Genomic DNA, 14874 nt, shown 5'->3' with positions numbered 1-14874 from the left:
ATGTGGGCTTGTGGACCTTAGTTGATGGTTCCTAAAATTAAAATGAAAACAAAGTAAAACAATGCAAATTTCCAAGAAAGTAAACAATATCATACATTTAGACTGGATTTTAAAAATAATCCCCTTTCCCTTACAAGATTTTAAGCAATTTGATTAAATGTGACCATCAATTTTAATGTCCCTCCTAGAATCAGTGATGGGACTATAAAGTTGGTTGCATACTTGACACTCCCAGTATATAATAGAGCTGATATGCACTTTTAGTGTACTTCTTTTCAGTGCATTTCATATTTTTTGTAAGGCATTTTTCAGATTGCAGGTGTAATCTGGCAAAAGACAACACCCCAAAAACAGTTCCTTAAAAACCTATGTCAAGCTGCTGTATTTCTTATATTCATTTACTTTTCTTCCCAGTCCCTGAGTTCAATATTGAGCTATGTTTCATGAATCTTGCACAATTGGTAGTGATCTCCATCACAATTCTAACAATAGGACTGCCTCGTATTCTGACATCTAACATGAAATGACCCGTGTCTTCCATGCCACCAATGGAGAGAAAATTCCAGGAAGCCAAGAAGCCTCAAAACCTCCGTGGTTGCAATGAAACCATAACAAATACAATTTCATGTACTCAAAATCTATACTACAATTTTTTGTGCTATTTCATTTTGTTCTTATCGATATACAAGCTTTTTTTGCAACAAACTGGGAGGAATTCTTTCCGTATAGCAGTTTTAAAAAAAGGTGTGGGCTGATAAAGGTGATTTCAACTTCTAAGAGAAGTGTTCTTTTATATGAGATAATTGATGCCCTGGACATTTGTCTGCTGTGAGTTTGCTGTCTAGTGAATGGGGAAGATGTAAACAATGCATGGCAATAACAGTAATTTGTCCTAGCAGGGAGTTTTTCAAAGCGTTGAGGTTGCGCAGAGAAGGAAGATGTGAAACCAGCTTGGAGGGCTTGGGAAGTGCTGGCCCAGAAGATGACTGCAGAGTAGGAGTTTTCCTCGTGAAGGATGGGCTGGAGGAGGGGAGGCATTCACAAAGGAGGCGCCAGGTGGTCCAAAGGCCTAGAGGCAGGACCATAGCATGTTCATGGAGTGCTGGGAAGGACCGAAGGGCTTAGATACAGGGTACATTGGAGGAAGAGGGGAGCCACGTGAAATGGAGCGGAAGAGAGAGTGGGACCACAGTGGAAGGGCCTCATGTGCCGCACCAGGGAGTTTAAATGTTAGAAGCTTGGGAGCTTTTTCAGTTAGGTCCATGATACATTCAGCATCTCTAGAGGCACTGCCTTTCTAAAAGCTTCCCCAGGTGATTCCAATGTCCTGCCAGGTTAACAGTCATTGCTTAGCTCAGACAGCCTGTGCACGTAGCGCGATTGTGGCTAATGTGAAGAAAAGCCATTATCAGCTTGAAGAAGCCAGGACTTTTATCCTCCTTGTCCTCCTCATGTATCCAACTGCCCTATGTCCTGCAGGATTGATCAGGCAGCAAGACATATATTCAGTTTGAGTTACAAAAAAAATGCTGAACAAGACAAAAATTAGAAAAAAATTTTTATTAACATTAGTTGAAAGGTTCCAGATTTTACCAGGGTGGGCTTTTTCCCTCTTGTTCTGTAAAGGGATCTACTACATGATACTTAAATTCAGCTGCTGCAACAAGGTTCTGTTCTTACTTAAATAAAATAGGTGAGGAAAATGAGTGTTCCTAATTTCTCAGTTCTTAATTCCTTATCGTGAATCTGGTAACTTGAATCCATTTACCACCACTTAAATGCAGCTTCGGTGATATTGGGAATGGTAAATGAACCTCTTTAAGGTCATCTTTACAGATTTAGATGCATCAAGAAGTGAGAGCAAAGGTGTGAAACGGATTTTTTTGCATGGCAGCTGCATGGTGCCCCAGATTTTAGAGTGACCTCTGATGGGGGCTACTTTGGAGACACATGTTTAGCAAGTCCACCTTGTATCAGCTCAGTCTCCAAGAGTCTGTTCAGGACAGTTTTGATGGATTGTTTAGAGATTGGCAGATGGATTAATTGATTGATTCATTCATGTTCTGAGAATTTGAAGGTGACCAAGATCTTCACTCTCAAGAAGCTCAGTCTAGGGAGAGAGACACACTAGTGTTAACATAGGCGTGGCTAGATTTTGTTGAGTGCCTCCATGTGTTAGGTGCTACTTTGGGTTCTTTGAAGCTGGCAGTCAAAAGTAATACTGTATTCTGTGCAAATGGGTGATTCGGAAATTGTGAAAAAAGAACTAAAGACGGGTGTCAGATACTACCAGAATGCTATCAAATCCTGAAGCAGGTGAGTCTGCTTATTTTAGAAACTGGGTGCCTCACTATGGAGAAGGCAGGGGGATGTTTTCCAGGGACAGACCCCAGGGGAGACTGAGTTAGTACTCAAAGTTGGCGCCCTTTGCCAAGTGTGCAGTGCCAGGAAAACATACTTTTTACTCTCATCTGAACAAGTCAGTCCCGGTCACTGAATGCACTGTACAAGATCCTTCTGAAGACATGCGCAAGGGTGAAAGCAAACATGATACTCGGCATTCATTTAGCACAATAAGGCCATGGCTTTCTGAAGCATCAATTCCTGAAACACACACAAGCCTTGTCCTCAGAATCTTTGGTGCCCTAAATCCTTCTCAAAATCCCTTTTTTTCTCCCCAGAATGAGGTGCCTCTTCACTCTGTATTGGCCCTTTGCTCTCCAGACCCAGAGTTCTCCTTCCTACAGCTCCCTCTCCAGATGACATCTTTTATTTATTTTTTACACTAAAATCCAGGGGACAAAGATGAGAGAATGTTCTCGGTCTTTTCTTATGAGCTGCTTATTAGGGTGTTCTTAAACTACATCTCGTTTCCCTTGACTCACTGACCACTCTGATGACTTCAGAGGTAGTGAAACTAGTATATTTGAAATCACTTTTTATGTTTTCTATTTCATTAAATATTACCTCTGAACTTCTTGGAACATTTTAATTAATTCCAATACCCATTTTGCCTAGCATATAAGAATTTTAAAAGGCAGTTTAGAAAATCTTAGTACTATGAGAAGAAATGAAAAGGAAACACTATGAGGATGGTTTTTTTTTTTTTAAAAGTTTTGTTAGAGCAATTGCAGGATTACAGAAAAATCATGCGGAAAGTAAAGAGTTCCCATATACCCTCCACCCCACATTTTCCTTATTAACATTTTACATTAGTGTGGTACCTTTGTTACAATTGATGAAGCATATTATTATAATTATATTAGTAAGTCCATTATTTATATTAGGGTCACTCTGTGTTACACACTTACGGGTTTAAAAATTTTTTTATTCTGATAGCATGTATACAACCTAAAATTTTCCATTTTAACCACATTCAAGTATACAATTCATTGGTGTTAATTATATTGACAATGTCGTGCTGCCATCAGGAGGACAATTATTCCTGCAAAAATGGAAGAGAATTTAAATGAAACAAACTTCCCCATAATTCTACCCCAACTCCTAAATAATTTCATTTATCTAACTTCTTATCCAGTTTTTTATCGTCATTATTGTAAACTTTTGTTTTTCTATTCTTCAAGGCTGACTGTAAACACTTTTCTGTGTTGCAATATAATTGTTTTTAGTGTTTGTGTAATATACTCCATCAAATTGATATTGTGATTTATTACTTATTCCTTTAGTGCTAGACATTAAGGTTATTTCCATTTTCCCTCTATTATAAATAATAGGAACGGGAACATCTTTGTATATATTGCTTTTCTTTCTGTGTTTGAATTACATCCTTAGGATAAATTCCCAGGAGTGGGATTAGTGGGTCAAAGGGTATGAACAGCTTTATAGCTCTTAATATTTATTGCTAAATTGCCCAAAGGGTCATTCTAATTTACAGTGCCACCTGCAACACATGAGAGTAGCTGTTGCTCCCAGTCCTGCCAACACTGGTTTCTCCAGTCTGCAGTTTTGGGCAAATTTAATATATTAAAGAGTAACTTGTTACTGTTTTTCATTAGTAATTTCTTTAATTATTATGAACATTGGACATTTTAAAAAGTGTATTTCTCATTATATTCTATTTTGTATGATTTGCTTTTCATATCAGAGAATTGTATTTTTTGGCACCAGGTAGAATTTAAAATATTTTATAATGAAAATATCAAATGCACTTAAGAACAGAAGAATCAGTGAAGTCCCATAGACTCATTACCCAGATTCAACAAGTTGCAAGATTTGGCCACATTTCTTCCTCTACCCCTTTTCCTCTTTTGTTTTCCTCCTTTGTGCAGTTATTTGGAAACAAATCCAAGACTACGTATTTTTCCTCCATACATCACTATGCATCTTTAAAACATATGGACGTTTTCACAATGCCATTATCACACTTGCCAAAATTATTAATTCTTGAATCCTGTATGCCAATCTGTAATAAAATTTTCGCAAATGTTTTTAAAACATTATTTTTACTGACGGCATGTTCCAATCAACATACAGACAAGGTCCATTACATTTGGTTGTTACTTTTCAAAAGTCTTAATCCGAAATATCATCTTCCCTTAGTTTGTGCCCCACCCACACTTGTTGTATGAACTGACCCAGTTGCCCTGTAAAAGGGCCCACATTCTGGATTTGACTGTTTTTGTTTGTTTGTTTGTTTGTTTTAATTACCTCTAGAAGCTTGATTCCATTCAGATTCAACTTTTTTGGGGGTAGAAGCAAGAATTCTTCATGGGTGGTGCTGTGTGCTTCGTATTTTATTGCTTTGGGGGCACGTAAGTCTGGTTGTCCCACTTTGGGGGACGATACGAGGATCATGGATTCAGGTGGTAACAGCCCAGTAACACAATAGTTAAGTTCCCTGTCAGCTTTTTTGCCTCGCTTTCATCTTTTGATGATGGTTGCTTGAATCATTATTTCATGGGGGTTGCAAAATGGTGATTTTTCTAATTCTGTCATTCCTTCCTTGCTTACTTACTAGAATTCTTCAGTAAAGCAGAACTCTTTCCTTATAAACTAGAGCCTTCTAGCACCCTTAAAAGTGAAGTTTGTAAAGCAAGGCAGGATAACTGCTTTATTGTTTTCTCTAAATTGTCAAGTTTCTGAGCAAGGAGTGGGTGCCCTTGTCACTTTCAGTTTCCTTCTTTTCATTTTGCTATTTCCTTTTTTAAAAACTCTTAAGACACTCATGGTTTTAAAATATATGTAATTCAATTGTATTTTTTTTTATCTTCATTTTATTGAGATATATTCATATACCATGCAGTCATACAAAACAAATCGTACATTCGATTGTTCACAGTACCATTACATAGTTGTACATTCATCACCTAAATCAATCCCTGACACCTTCATTAGCACACACACAAAAATAATAAGAATAATAATTAAAGTGAAAAAGAGCATCAATTGTATTTTAATCAATTACCTTCCTCATTCTTTTTGATGCTCAGATTATCCCATCCTTGGCCAAAGGGATGTGTCCTTGTTTTCAGGCATAACAAGGTGTTTGAGGGACACCTGTGTATTTCTTGCTCCAGCCCTGGGATGGGCCTTCAAGATGCCCCTGTGTTTTTTCAGTAGGAAATGGAACTTAGAGACCACAATCTGGATGTGCATATATGCTGTTGTTATTGTTTCTAAGTTTTCTTAGCAGACAGAGCTAGGAAATGCATATTTTTACAAACAAAAGATTGAGTTCATACTGGTATTTTCACTTCAAATTCAACAAAACTTTTTTTTTTTTGTTATTATTTCTATGATTTCATTCTGGTGTTTCTTTTCACTTAGACTAACAGCCCCAACCATCATTATAGTACAATATATATCAAATAGTTTCAAAATACCAATAATACTACTAACAGTTTTCCTATTGGGTGAGAGATTTCTTTGCGGCTTTATCTTTAGAATATAGTCCATTAAAAATATAGTCAAATTGCTGTGTTCTAACCATATTTGAATTAATTCTTTTCACCAAGTTGATATGCAGTTAAGCTCCTTCACTGCAGTTTGTTTTCAAGTTTTAGGGTTTGCTTTTTTTTCTTTTTGGTTTATTTATATTTTTTGAATGTGAAATATGTTTTCTTAATTAAAATTATGTAAGAAGCTATTATCAGTAAAGTCTTTCTTGTATTGTTTCTCGTTCACCTATTTTCTCCCTCTCCCCTATTGGTTACCACTGTTAATTATTTCTTAGATTTTATCTTTACTGTGTTGCTATTTGCAAACACCTATGCATTTATCTTTTTCCATGTGTTTTACACATAAGCTAGCATGCCTCATATACCATACTATTCACTGCTTTAGTGTTGAGACATCATTTTTTTGAAAGTTATGTAGATGTCCATTGTTAGGATGTACTATGGTTTATTTAACCAGCCCCCCTCACCTTTGATGGAGTTTTGCTTCATTTTGTGTTTTCTAAGAAAACAAAAATCCTGTGTCCAGTCATGTCATATTTTGGCCAGTGTGTCTCTGGGATCTTTTCCTAGAAATGAGATTACTGGGTCAAAGAATAAATGAAGGTTAACTGCCAACACTGAAAATGAGGTTCTGATAGCTAGTTTTTCTTTACCATCTTACTCTCCTCATCCAGCTTGCTGTTCACTTCTGCTGTTTGTTTCTGTTTTTCTACGTTGAAGAATTATCTTAGCAAGTCTGATATGTTGTTGATTAATACTGATAATTTCCTACATTTGTTGTCATGCATGTGTACTTTTTCTAGATAGTGCTAGCTTTCTCCATAGAAGTTGTACCATTTTGCACTGAGAGGGATTAAAAAAAAAGTTTCGCAAATGCCCAAATTTAATTTACAAGATTGTTGGAAAGTTAATGCTTTCTTAAAATTAACAAGTTATTTATTGGTCCTACACAGTGCTGCCACTATTGTCCAAGGCATGGCCTGACACACAGTTCCATGGTTTCTGCTTGTAGGGAACCTGTGGTTTGTATAGGAACACATGGCATATGAAGGAAGAACAGAGTAGTCCAAGATAGAATATGTTATACAAACAACAGTGAAAGCCCAGCTTAACTCCTACCTCTTTAAGGAAGCCCTCGCTGCTTATTCCAGGCCACAGGAGCCCTTGATCCTCTGCATTTCATTAGCACTTTTAGTGACAGTGATCCTTTTCCCAAACCAAAACTTTTCACACATGGTTCAACAAACACAATCGTACTAACAGGGATAACAAAGATGAATGTTTGAAATTTGGGCTGCCTCAGAAATTCAAGTTGAATAACTGTATGTAAAGTTATGTCTGCATTTCCCAAACATATTCTCTGGAACATCTATTGGATGATAATAAGAGTATTATGGTGAAATCAGTGTGGAAATGATAAACAAATGCTAAACTAAGTTAATAAGGTGTTACTTTCCAAGATTTTGTTGGATATCCTAAACGTGCCTGGCCACAGAATCCCCCTTTTCACAGAACAGCTCTTGTTAATACTGTTCTGTGGAACAGAAAGAAAAATGTGTAGATTCTCTTTAAATGAAAACCACAGGCATCTCTTCCACTCAATTTACTTGTATTCATACAATTCTATATTTTTATTAACAATTTTTTATTTGCTTCTTTCTAGATTGAATCATTAAAGAAAAAGGTGCAACAGAAACAGCTCTTAATATTGCAGCTTTTAGAAAAGATATCTTTCTTAGAAGGAGAGGTAAGAAACTGTGTCTCTTTAAGTTGGTGTCTTCCCAACCATTAAATTTTATGTTGCTGAGCCTACCACCGACACTTAATTAAAAATATGGCTATTTCCTGGCCTTATAAAATTGATTGAAGGTTAACTGCCAACACTGAAAATGAGGTTCTGACAGCTAGTCTTTCTTTACCATCTGACTCTCCTCATTCCAGCTTGCTGTTCACTTCTGCTTTTTGGTTCTGTTTTTCCATGTTCAAGAATTTTCTTAGCAAGTCTGATACATTGTTGATTAATACTGATAATTTCCTACATTTGTTGTCATGCTTTATGATTGGGAAAGTATTTTCACATGCATTCCTCACATGATTTTCTCAACAACTTTAAGAAAGGCAAGACAAGGATTATTATCTCTTTATTAGCAAATGAAAAAGCTGAGGCACTTAGAAAGCAAGTGGTTTTCTCAAGGTCACCCAGCTTAGCAATTGCTGGAACCACTGATTCCTAATCCCGTGCTCTTCTAATACTTCAGTGAACATGTACTAGAGGGACTGAATTTTACCTGAAACTTTAAGATATTTAATATTCCTGACTTTCTGGCCTTTTAAAAGTCATTCTATAGATTTTGTGTAGGTTCCAGAGAAGGAAATTATAGGTTCCTTAAGAGTTTAGCTATTAATTGAGGGGGAAGCCAAAATCTATTTGCGCTGAAGGCTATTTATTAAAAGCGTGGCCTTGAGCCTCCATGAAGAGCCAATTTGCCAAGTATGTGCCCTTGTCTGTTACTTCCCAGTAAGAGACAGCCCAGGAGAGAATGATGAAGTAAGGAGAAAGGAAAGAAAGAACATTTATTAAGCACCTAGCATGTATTGGGCATTAGTTACTTTCCGCATGCTCTGTATAACATAGAAGGTAAGTGCAGAATCAAACTTCCCAAGTGTGAACAGGATCTGCTTCTGATTTGCCTGGTGACCCAGGGAAGTTTTGTATAATTATAAAATGGTGATGTTAACAGCACCTATGTGTGTGTGACAATGAAATGAGAATGCGTATGAAGTGCCTGGCATGTACGAAGTACTTGATAATTGTTAACTTACTGTTGTTCTCTCTTTGTTAAAAAAGGAAGTCCTATGAGTTAGATATATATTTACCCACATTTCAATAGATGGGGAAACTGAGATTCAGTGATATTAAGAAGCGCTGAAGTTACAGGTAGAAATAGGTTGGCCTGAGTCCAGAGCCTGAGCGTCTTAATAACCATTTTTTTGCAGGAGTGGCAAGATGGGTCTTTTTTTACCTTATTTTTGAGGGGCTGCCTACAAGTCATAATCAGAAGTTGCTGATGGCCCATGGAGATCTGTAGCAGATTCAGGACCCAAGAGGCTCAGTCTCCTGACAGTGGAGGAAAGGGGTATTTGCTTTGCCCCCACTGTCATCTTCCCCTCCACCGTCTCTGCTTCCTGCTCTAGCCTTATGAACAAACATTTGTATTTCTAAGATTTCCCTGTGAAAGTGCAGTCCCCTGTCGGAGGAATCCCACCTTATTCATTCATTAACTCCTGGGTCAGGAGAAGTGGGTGGACTCACTGAGAAGCAGGGCGTGCGTGCTGGAAGGCTGAGTGCAGGGAAGGAGGGCAGCTCCAGGACGGAGACAGCAGTGCACACCAGAGAGGCTGAGGTCACCCGAGACAGTGTCGCCCTCCCCCTCACCTCTGGCTGTGTTCCTCAGACAAGCTCTCCTCCTGACAGATTCTTAAATATTCAAGAGGTTGCATGCAAGAAGAAGAACCCTACATATATTTGTACTTTGTTTAATGCTCAATGTATTGAACTTATCTCTTCTCTTTGGTAGGGTTGCCCCAGACTCTGAGATGTGGATATGAGACTGAATAGTTGATTTGGGCAGTGATCCCAGGGGGCACCAGTGAGGGGTGGGAAATGAGACAAGACCGCGAAGAAGGCCAGTAATGGCTGCCTTATGGTACAGGTTACCACTGTAGGCAACTGAGGTCACTTGCCCTGGGGATCTCTAGGAGATGGAGTGCATCCAGCCTCTGAGATTTCCTTACCAAAAGGCAGGGAAGCTGGAATATGTATCTACTAACTCGTCAGTCATTGGTTGAAGACTCCTTCTAGGGATTGTGGCAATTCTGGCCTGCACCGGGCAGAGCCTGTGGGACTCAGGTAATCTGAGCAGCTCCGAAGTAAAGAGTTGCAGGTGGTTTTCAATTAAAAGCCCATTAGGCCACATGCTAGGACATGGTGAGGGCTTGGAGGATATGGGTGGAGCTGACAGTGTCTGCTATGTATATCTAATAAGCAAGACTTTGAAAACCAGATTTCCTTAAGCATTTACACGTTTAGGTGAACGTGAGCAGGACTTGGCCAGGCCAGTCCTATTAGCAGGACATGGGGCCCAGAAGTCTTTTGCCTACAGCAGCCCAAAGGGTTCATCCTGGGAGGGTAAGACAGCCTTCCAGGGTGGGAATCTTAAATAGGCTGGCAATATGCCAACTTCTTTTAGCCGTTAGTCCAAATATTTTTAGAATTTGTAGGTGTTTGGGACCCATATCACATCTTGGGATTTGAGTTTCATAAACTGATTATCTTGTATGAGGTCATTTCTCTTGTTAATTTGTTCTGACTCCTTCCCCAGGTTGTGTTTGAAATTTATTGACCAAGTCTGCTCATCTTAGCCACAGTGCTGATGGTTTTGAAGATGTAATATTACATGTCTTCTCCTCTTGGTCGCTTTTAGACTTAAGAGTCTTGGATGATGTGTCTTCACTTAGTCTGATTCTGCCTGTCCTCTAGGAATGTTGTAGCTGCTCCCCTTTATCTGTAGATTTCAGGACAGCATGGAGCGTCCAGTGGGGTGCTGGAGCTGCCTCATGCCAGCTCACAAGAGCCAATTGTGTGCATGTCTTCTCAGATTTGCGTTCAGTGATGTCATATCGGTAGCCTGATATTAGCTATAGTGGGGATCTTTACACTACAGAAATTGGCAAACACCATAAATCAGTGTTTTTCTTTCTGGAGATCCAGTTGTTAAAAATTTACTAGCACACCACTAATAAAACTCAGTAGTTCTAAGCAAAAGTTCTGTTTTGTTTTTATTTTTACAAGCAAGCCCTCTCCCTCCCTCCCCACCTGCGAATCTACTTTCTGTCTCAGCCAATTTGCTGTTTATAGCCCTCTCTTGTAAGTGATATACAATTTTGTCCTTAGGAATCTTGTTTATTTCACTGAGCATGTTTTCAAGATTTTTCTGTGTTGCAGCATGTTTCATAACTTCATTTTTTCTTATGTCTGAATAATATTCCTTTGTATGTATGTACCACATTTTTTTTATGTATTCATTTGTTGATGGACACTTGGGTTGTTTCTAGCTTTTGGCTGTTGTGGACAATGCTGCTATAAACATTGTTGTGCAGGTATTTGTTTATGACTCTGTTTTTATTCTCTTTGGATATATACCTAGAAGAGGGATTTCCAGGTCAAATGGTAATTCTATAATTAGTTTTTTGAGGAATAGCCGTACTGCTTTCCACAGTGGCTGCATCATTTTACATTCCTACCAATGATGCACTGGAGTTCCAATTTCTACAATACTTGTTTTTCTAATAATAACTATCTTTGTGTATGTATGGAGTGTTATCTCATGGTTTTAATTTTTATTTCTCTAATGGCTGATGATGTTGAGCATTATTTCATATGTTTATTGACCATTTATGTATTTTCTTTGGAGACAATGTCTGTTTAAGTCCTTGAAGCAACGGTTTTGTGTTTAGATTGTGAAACTGCCACTTAGTAGCTGAGCCACCCCAGTCAAGTGCTTTTTACCTGAGTCTCAGTTTCAGCATTTGTGTAATAGGGATAATCATATCCACTTGGAAGGATTTCTTTTGATAAAATATATTTGCATATAAAGTATGCAAAGCCCTTAGCACTGTGCTTGCCCAATATAAGTGATTGACAAATGTTAATTCTTTCTTGATGGTATTCAGCATTTTGGAGACTTAGAATCTTACCTATGTTCTGCCACTCACTGTGCATGACCTTGGGCAAATCATGCTACCACCAACCTGGGCTCAGCTACTTCATCTTTACAGTGGAGGCTTAGATAGATAAGCTTTCTGATACTCTGAACAGATTGCTTTCCGTGTTTGTCTGCTGAAAATCCTAACCTTGCAGCTAAATTCAAAAGTCAGAACAAGGGTCGAAAGTCTTAGATTTGTCTCTTCTGCATTTAATGTGTGGTACAATAAACATCTCAACGTGTCTGTTGTGCTTTCTTGGGACTATTATTAATTTTCCTGTGTAGTAGTGGGGTGGCAGCTCCAGGGCTCCCAGAGTTTTCTTGGACACACTTTCTTGTTCAGTGCTTGTGCTCGACAGCTCAGGGCTGCCCACTGCCCAGGGTCTGAGAGAGTCGGGAGGGGTTGGCTGCAGTGCATTTGTAAACATAATTTCTAAAAAATGCCAAAAGGCGCCACACCAGGTTCTTCCTTCCTGGAAGGCACCACAAGCCTCCCAAGCCACCGTGTGGTATGCATTACACGTATAAACACAAGGTGGTGGTGTTTGAAAGCAGGAAAACCCTGGAATTTGATTCTCAACCCTAGAAGCAGTCTTTTACTGTGCCCAGTCCTGGCAGTAGTTGAAGCTTTCTTTGTTATGCCATATTAGCTACGTTTTGCAAAACTGAGAAGCAAATAGTCTCTGTTTCACTAGATCAAGTCCTGACCATTTCATTTTTAAACTATTTCTTAATTCTGTCCCTTCCTCTCTACCTTTCCTCTACTGCCCGTGTCCAAGATCTCACCGTCTTTTTTTTTTTCTGATCCATTTTATTGCGTATTAATTTACATAAATAAACTGCATCTATTTAAAGTACAATTTGATGAGTTTTGGCAGTTGCATATACCTCTGAAACCACCATCACAATCAAGTTAAAGAACATCACTCCCCAGAGATTCTCTGTTTTCCTTTGCAATCTATCCCTCCATTCACCCCCAGGCAACCACTGACTTTTTTGGGGGGACAGGGGTCACTTTTGTTACTTTTTGTCACTATAGATTTGTTTGAATTGTATTTAAATGTGATCATACATTATGTATTCTTTTGTGTCTCAGCCTAATGATTTCAAATTAATTCATGTTGTTTCTTTTTGTTGCAGAGTACTGTTTACCCATTTACCTGTTGATATGCATTTGGGTTATTTCCAATTTGGGGCTATTGTGAATAAAACTGCTAATGAGTCAACATTCCTGTACAACTCATTGTGTGAACATATGTTTTCATCCCTCTTGGGGGAATTTCCTAGAAGTGGAATAGTTGAGTTGTATGGTGGGTGTAGGTTTAACTTTTTAAGAAATGATCACACAGTTTTTCAAAAGTGTGTAGTGTTTTACATTCCCATGAACACTTTGAATTTTCTAGTTTCTCCACATTCTCACCCAGACTTGGTGTCGTCAGTTTTTTAAATTTAGCCATAGTAGAGGACATGTAATAATACGTCATTGTGGTTTTAATTTGCATTTCCGTAGTGACTAATGATTTTGGCCATCTTTTTCTGTTATTATTGCCATTTGAATATCTTATTTGTGAACTGTCTTTTCAGATCTTTTGCCTGATACTTTATTGAGTTTTTTTGTTTACTTATTATTGACTTGTGAGAGTTATTTATATATTCATGATACCTGTCCTTTGTCAGAGATGTGTATTGTGAGAATTTTCTTCCAATCTATGACTTGCCTTTTCATTTTTTAATGGTGTATTTTGAGGAGCAAAGATTTATTACTTTGGGTGAAGTTCAGTTTATCAATTTTTTCCTTTCATGGTTTGTGCTATGTTTACCACAAGAACAAAGAGATTTTCCCTTATGATTTTCTCTAAGAATTTTATAGTTTTTGTTTTTACATTTAGATCTATGATCCATTTTGGGTTAATTTTGTTTTGTGTGAGGGTTGATAGTCTTTTTTTTCTGTGCAAAAGTTCAATTGTATCCTTTTAATTTCTCTTTAATTTCTGCTATTAGTGATTGTATTCTCTGTCTCTTTCACTTTATCTCTCTTTTTCTTTGATCAGTCTAGCGAGGGAGTTATAAATTTTGTTGGTCTTTTTCTTTTTTTTCTTAAATAAAACGTCATCTGACTTTAATTTTTTTCTATTCATTTTCTATTTCATTGAATTCTGTTCTGCTATTTATTATTTCCTTCCTCTACATTCTTCTGAGTTTACTTTGCTCTTCTTTTTCTAGTTTCTTGAAGTGAAACCTTAGGTCATTGGTTTTAGACCTGTCTTTTTAAAAATAAGCCTGTAAAGCTATCACTGTTCCCTTAAGTTCTGCTTCCACTGCATCTCACAAACTTTTGATATATGTTTCACTGTCATTAATCCAGAATATTTTCTAATTTCCTTTGAGAGTCTTCTCTGATTTATGGATTATTTACAAGTGTGTTAACTTCTGAATATTTGGAGTTTTCCTAGATACCTTATTGTTTTTAATTTCTAATTTAATTATTTGTGGTTAGAGAACATACTTTGTACGGTTTTAATTCTTTTAAATTTATTAAGACCTGTTTTGTGGCCCAGCATATGGTTTCTCTTGGTTAAATATCATGGAAAAAACATGTATTCTGTTGTTGTATATGTTCTATAAATATCAATTCTGTTTTTGTGATTGATAATATGGTCAGAGCTTTTGTCTTTCCTGTTTTTTGTATAATTACCCCATCAATTGCTGAGAGAGGACTGTTAAAATCTCTTACTATGGTTTTTGACTGTTTATTTCCCCCTTTAATTCTGTCAGTTTTTACTTCATGTGATTTGAGGCTCTGTTAAGATAACATTTCTGATTATAATGTCTTTGTGATGAATTGACTTTTCTGTTATTATTAAATGTTGGTCTGTATCTTTGTTACTTTTTCTTGAAGTCTATTTTATCTGATATTGTTATGGCCATTCCCGCTTTCTTATGTTTACTATTTCCATGGTATCTCTTTATACAACTGTTTCTTTTCAACTGATCCATGTCTCTGTATTTAAAGTGATTGACAGTTACTTTCTCTCAATACTTTGAAGATGCCATTCCACTGTCTTCTGGCTTCTGTGGTTTCTGATGAGAAGTCTTTGGTCATTCAGATTATTGTTTCCCTGTATGTAATAGGGCTGTTTCAAGATTGGTCTTTACTTGGGTTTTTCAGCAATTTGACTATGATGTACCAA

The 14874-nt window shown here is 37.5% G+C and overlaps 1 protein-coding gene across 2 annotated transcripts in view; it reads left to right on the top strand.

The window, feature by feature from the left end:
- Window positions 1-14874, top strand: part of LOC119531961 (myocardial zonula adherens protein) — a 90573-nt gene that overhangs the window by 63555 nt on the left and 12144 nt on the right. For both annotated transcript variants that reach the window (XM_037833856.1, XM_037833857.1), the window contains exon 11: window positions 7582-7665. In XM_037833856.1, the coding sequence (XP_037689784.1) occupies window positions 7582-7665 (84 nt within the window). The remainder of the gene's footprint in view (window positions 1-7581; window positions 7666-14874) is intronic.

This window comes from Choloepus didactylus, chromosome 4 (assembly GCF_015220235.1).
Source record: "Choloepus didactylus isolate mChoDid1 chromosome 4, mChoDid1.pri, whole genome shotgun sequence".
NCBI classification, from domain to species: domain Eukaryota; kingdom Metazoa; phylum Chordata; class Mammalia; order Pilosa; family Megalonychidae; genus Choloepus; species Choloepus didactylus.
Note: the sequence above shows the minus strand (reverse complement) of the source record. Positions and strands in the feature narration are given on the sequence as shown.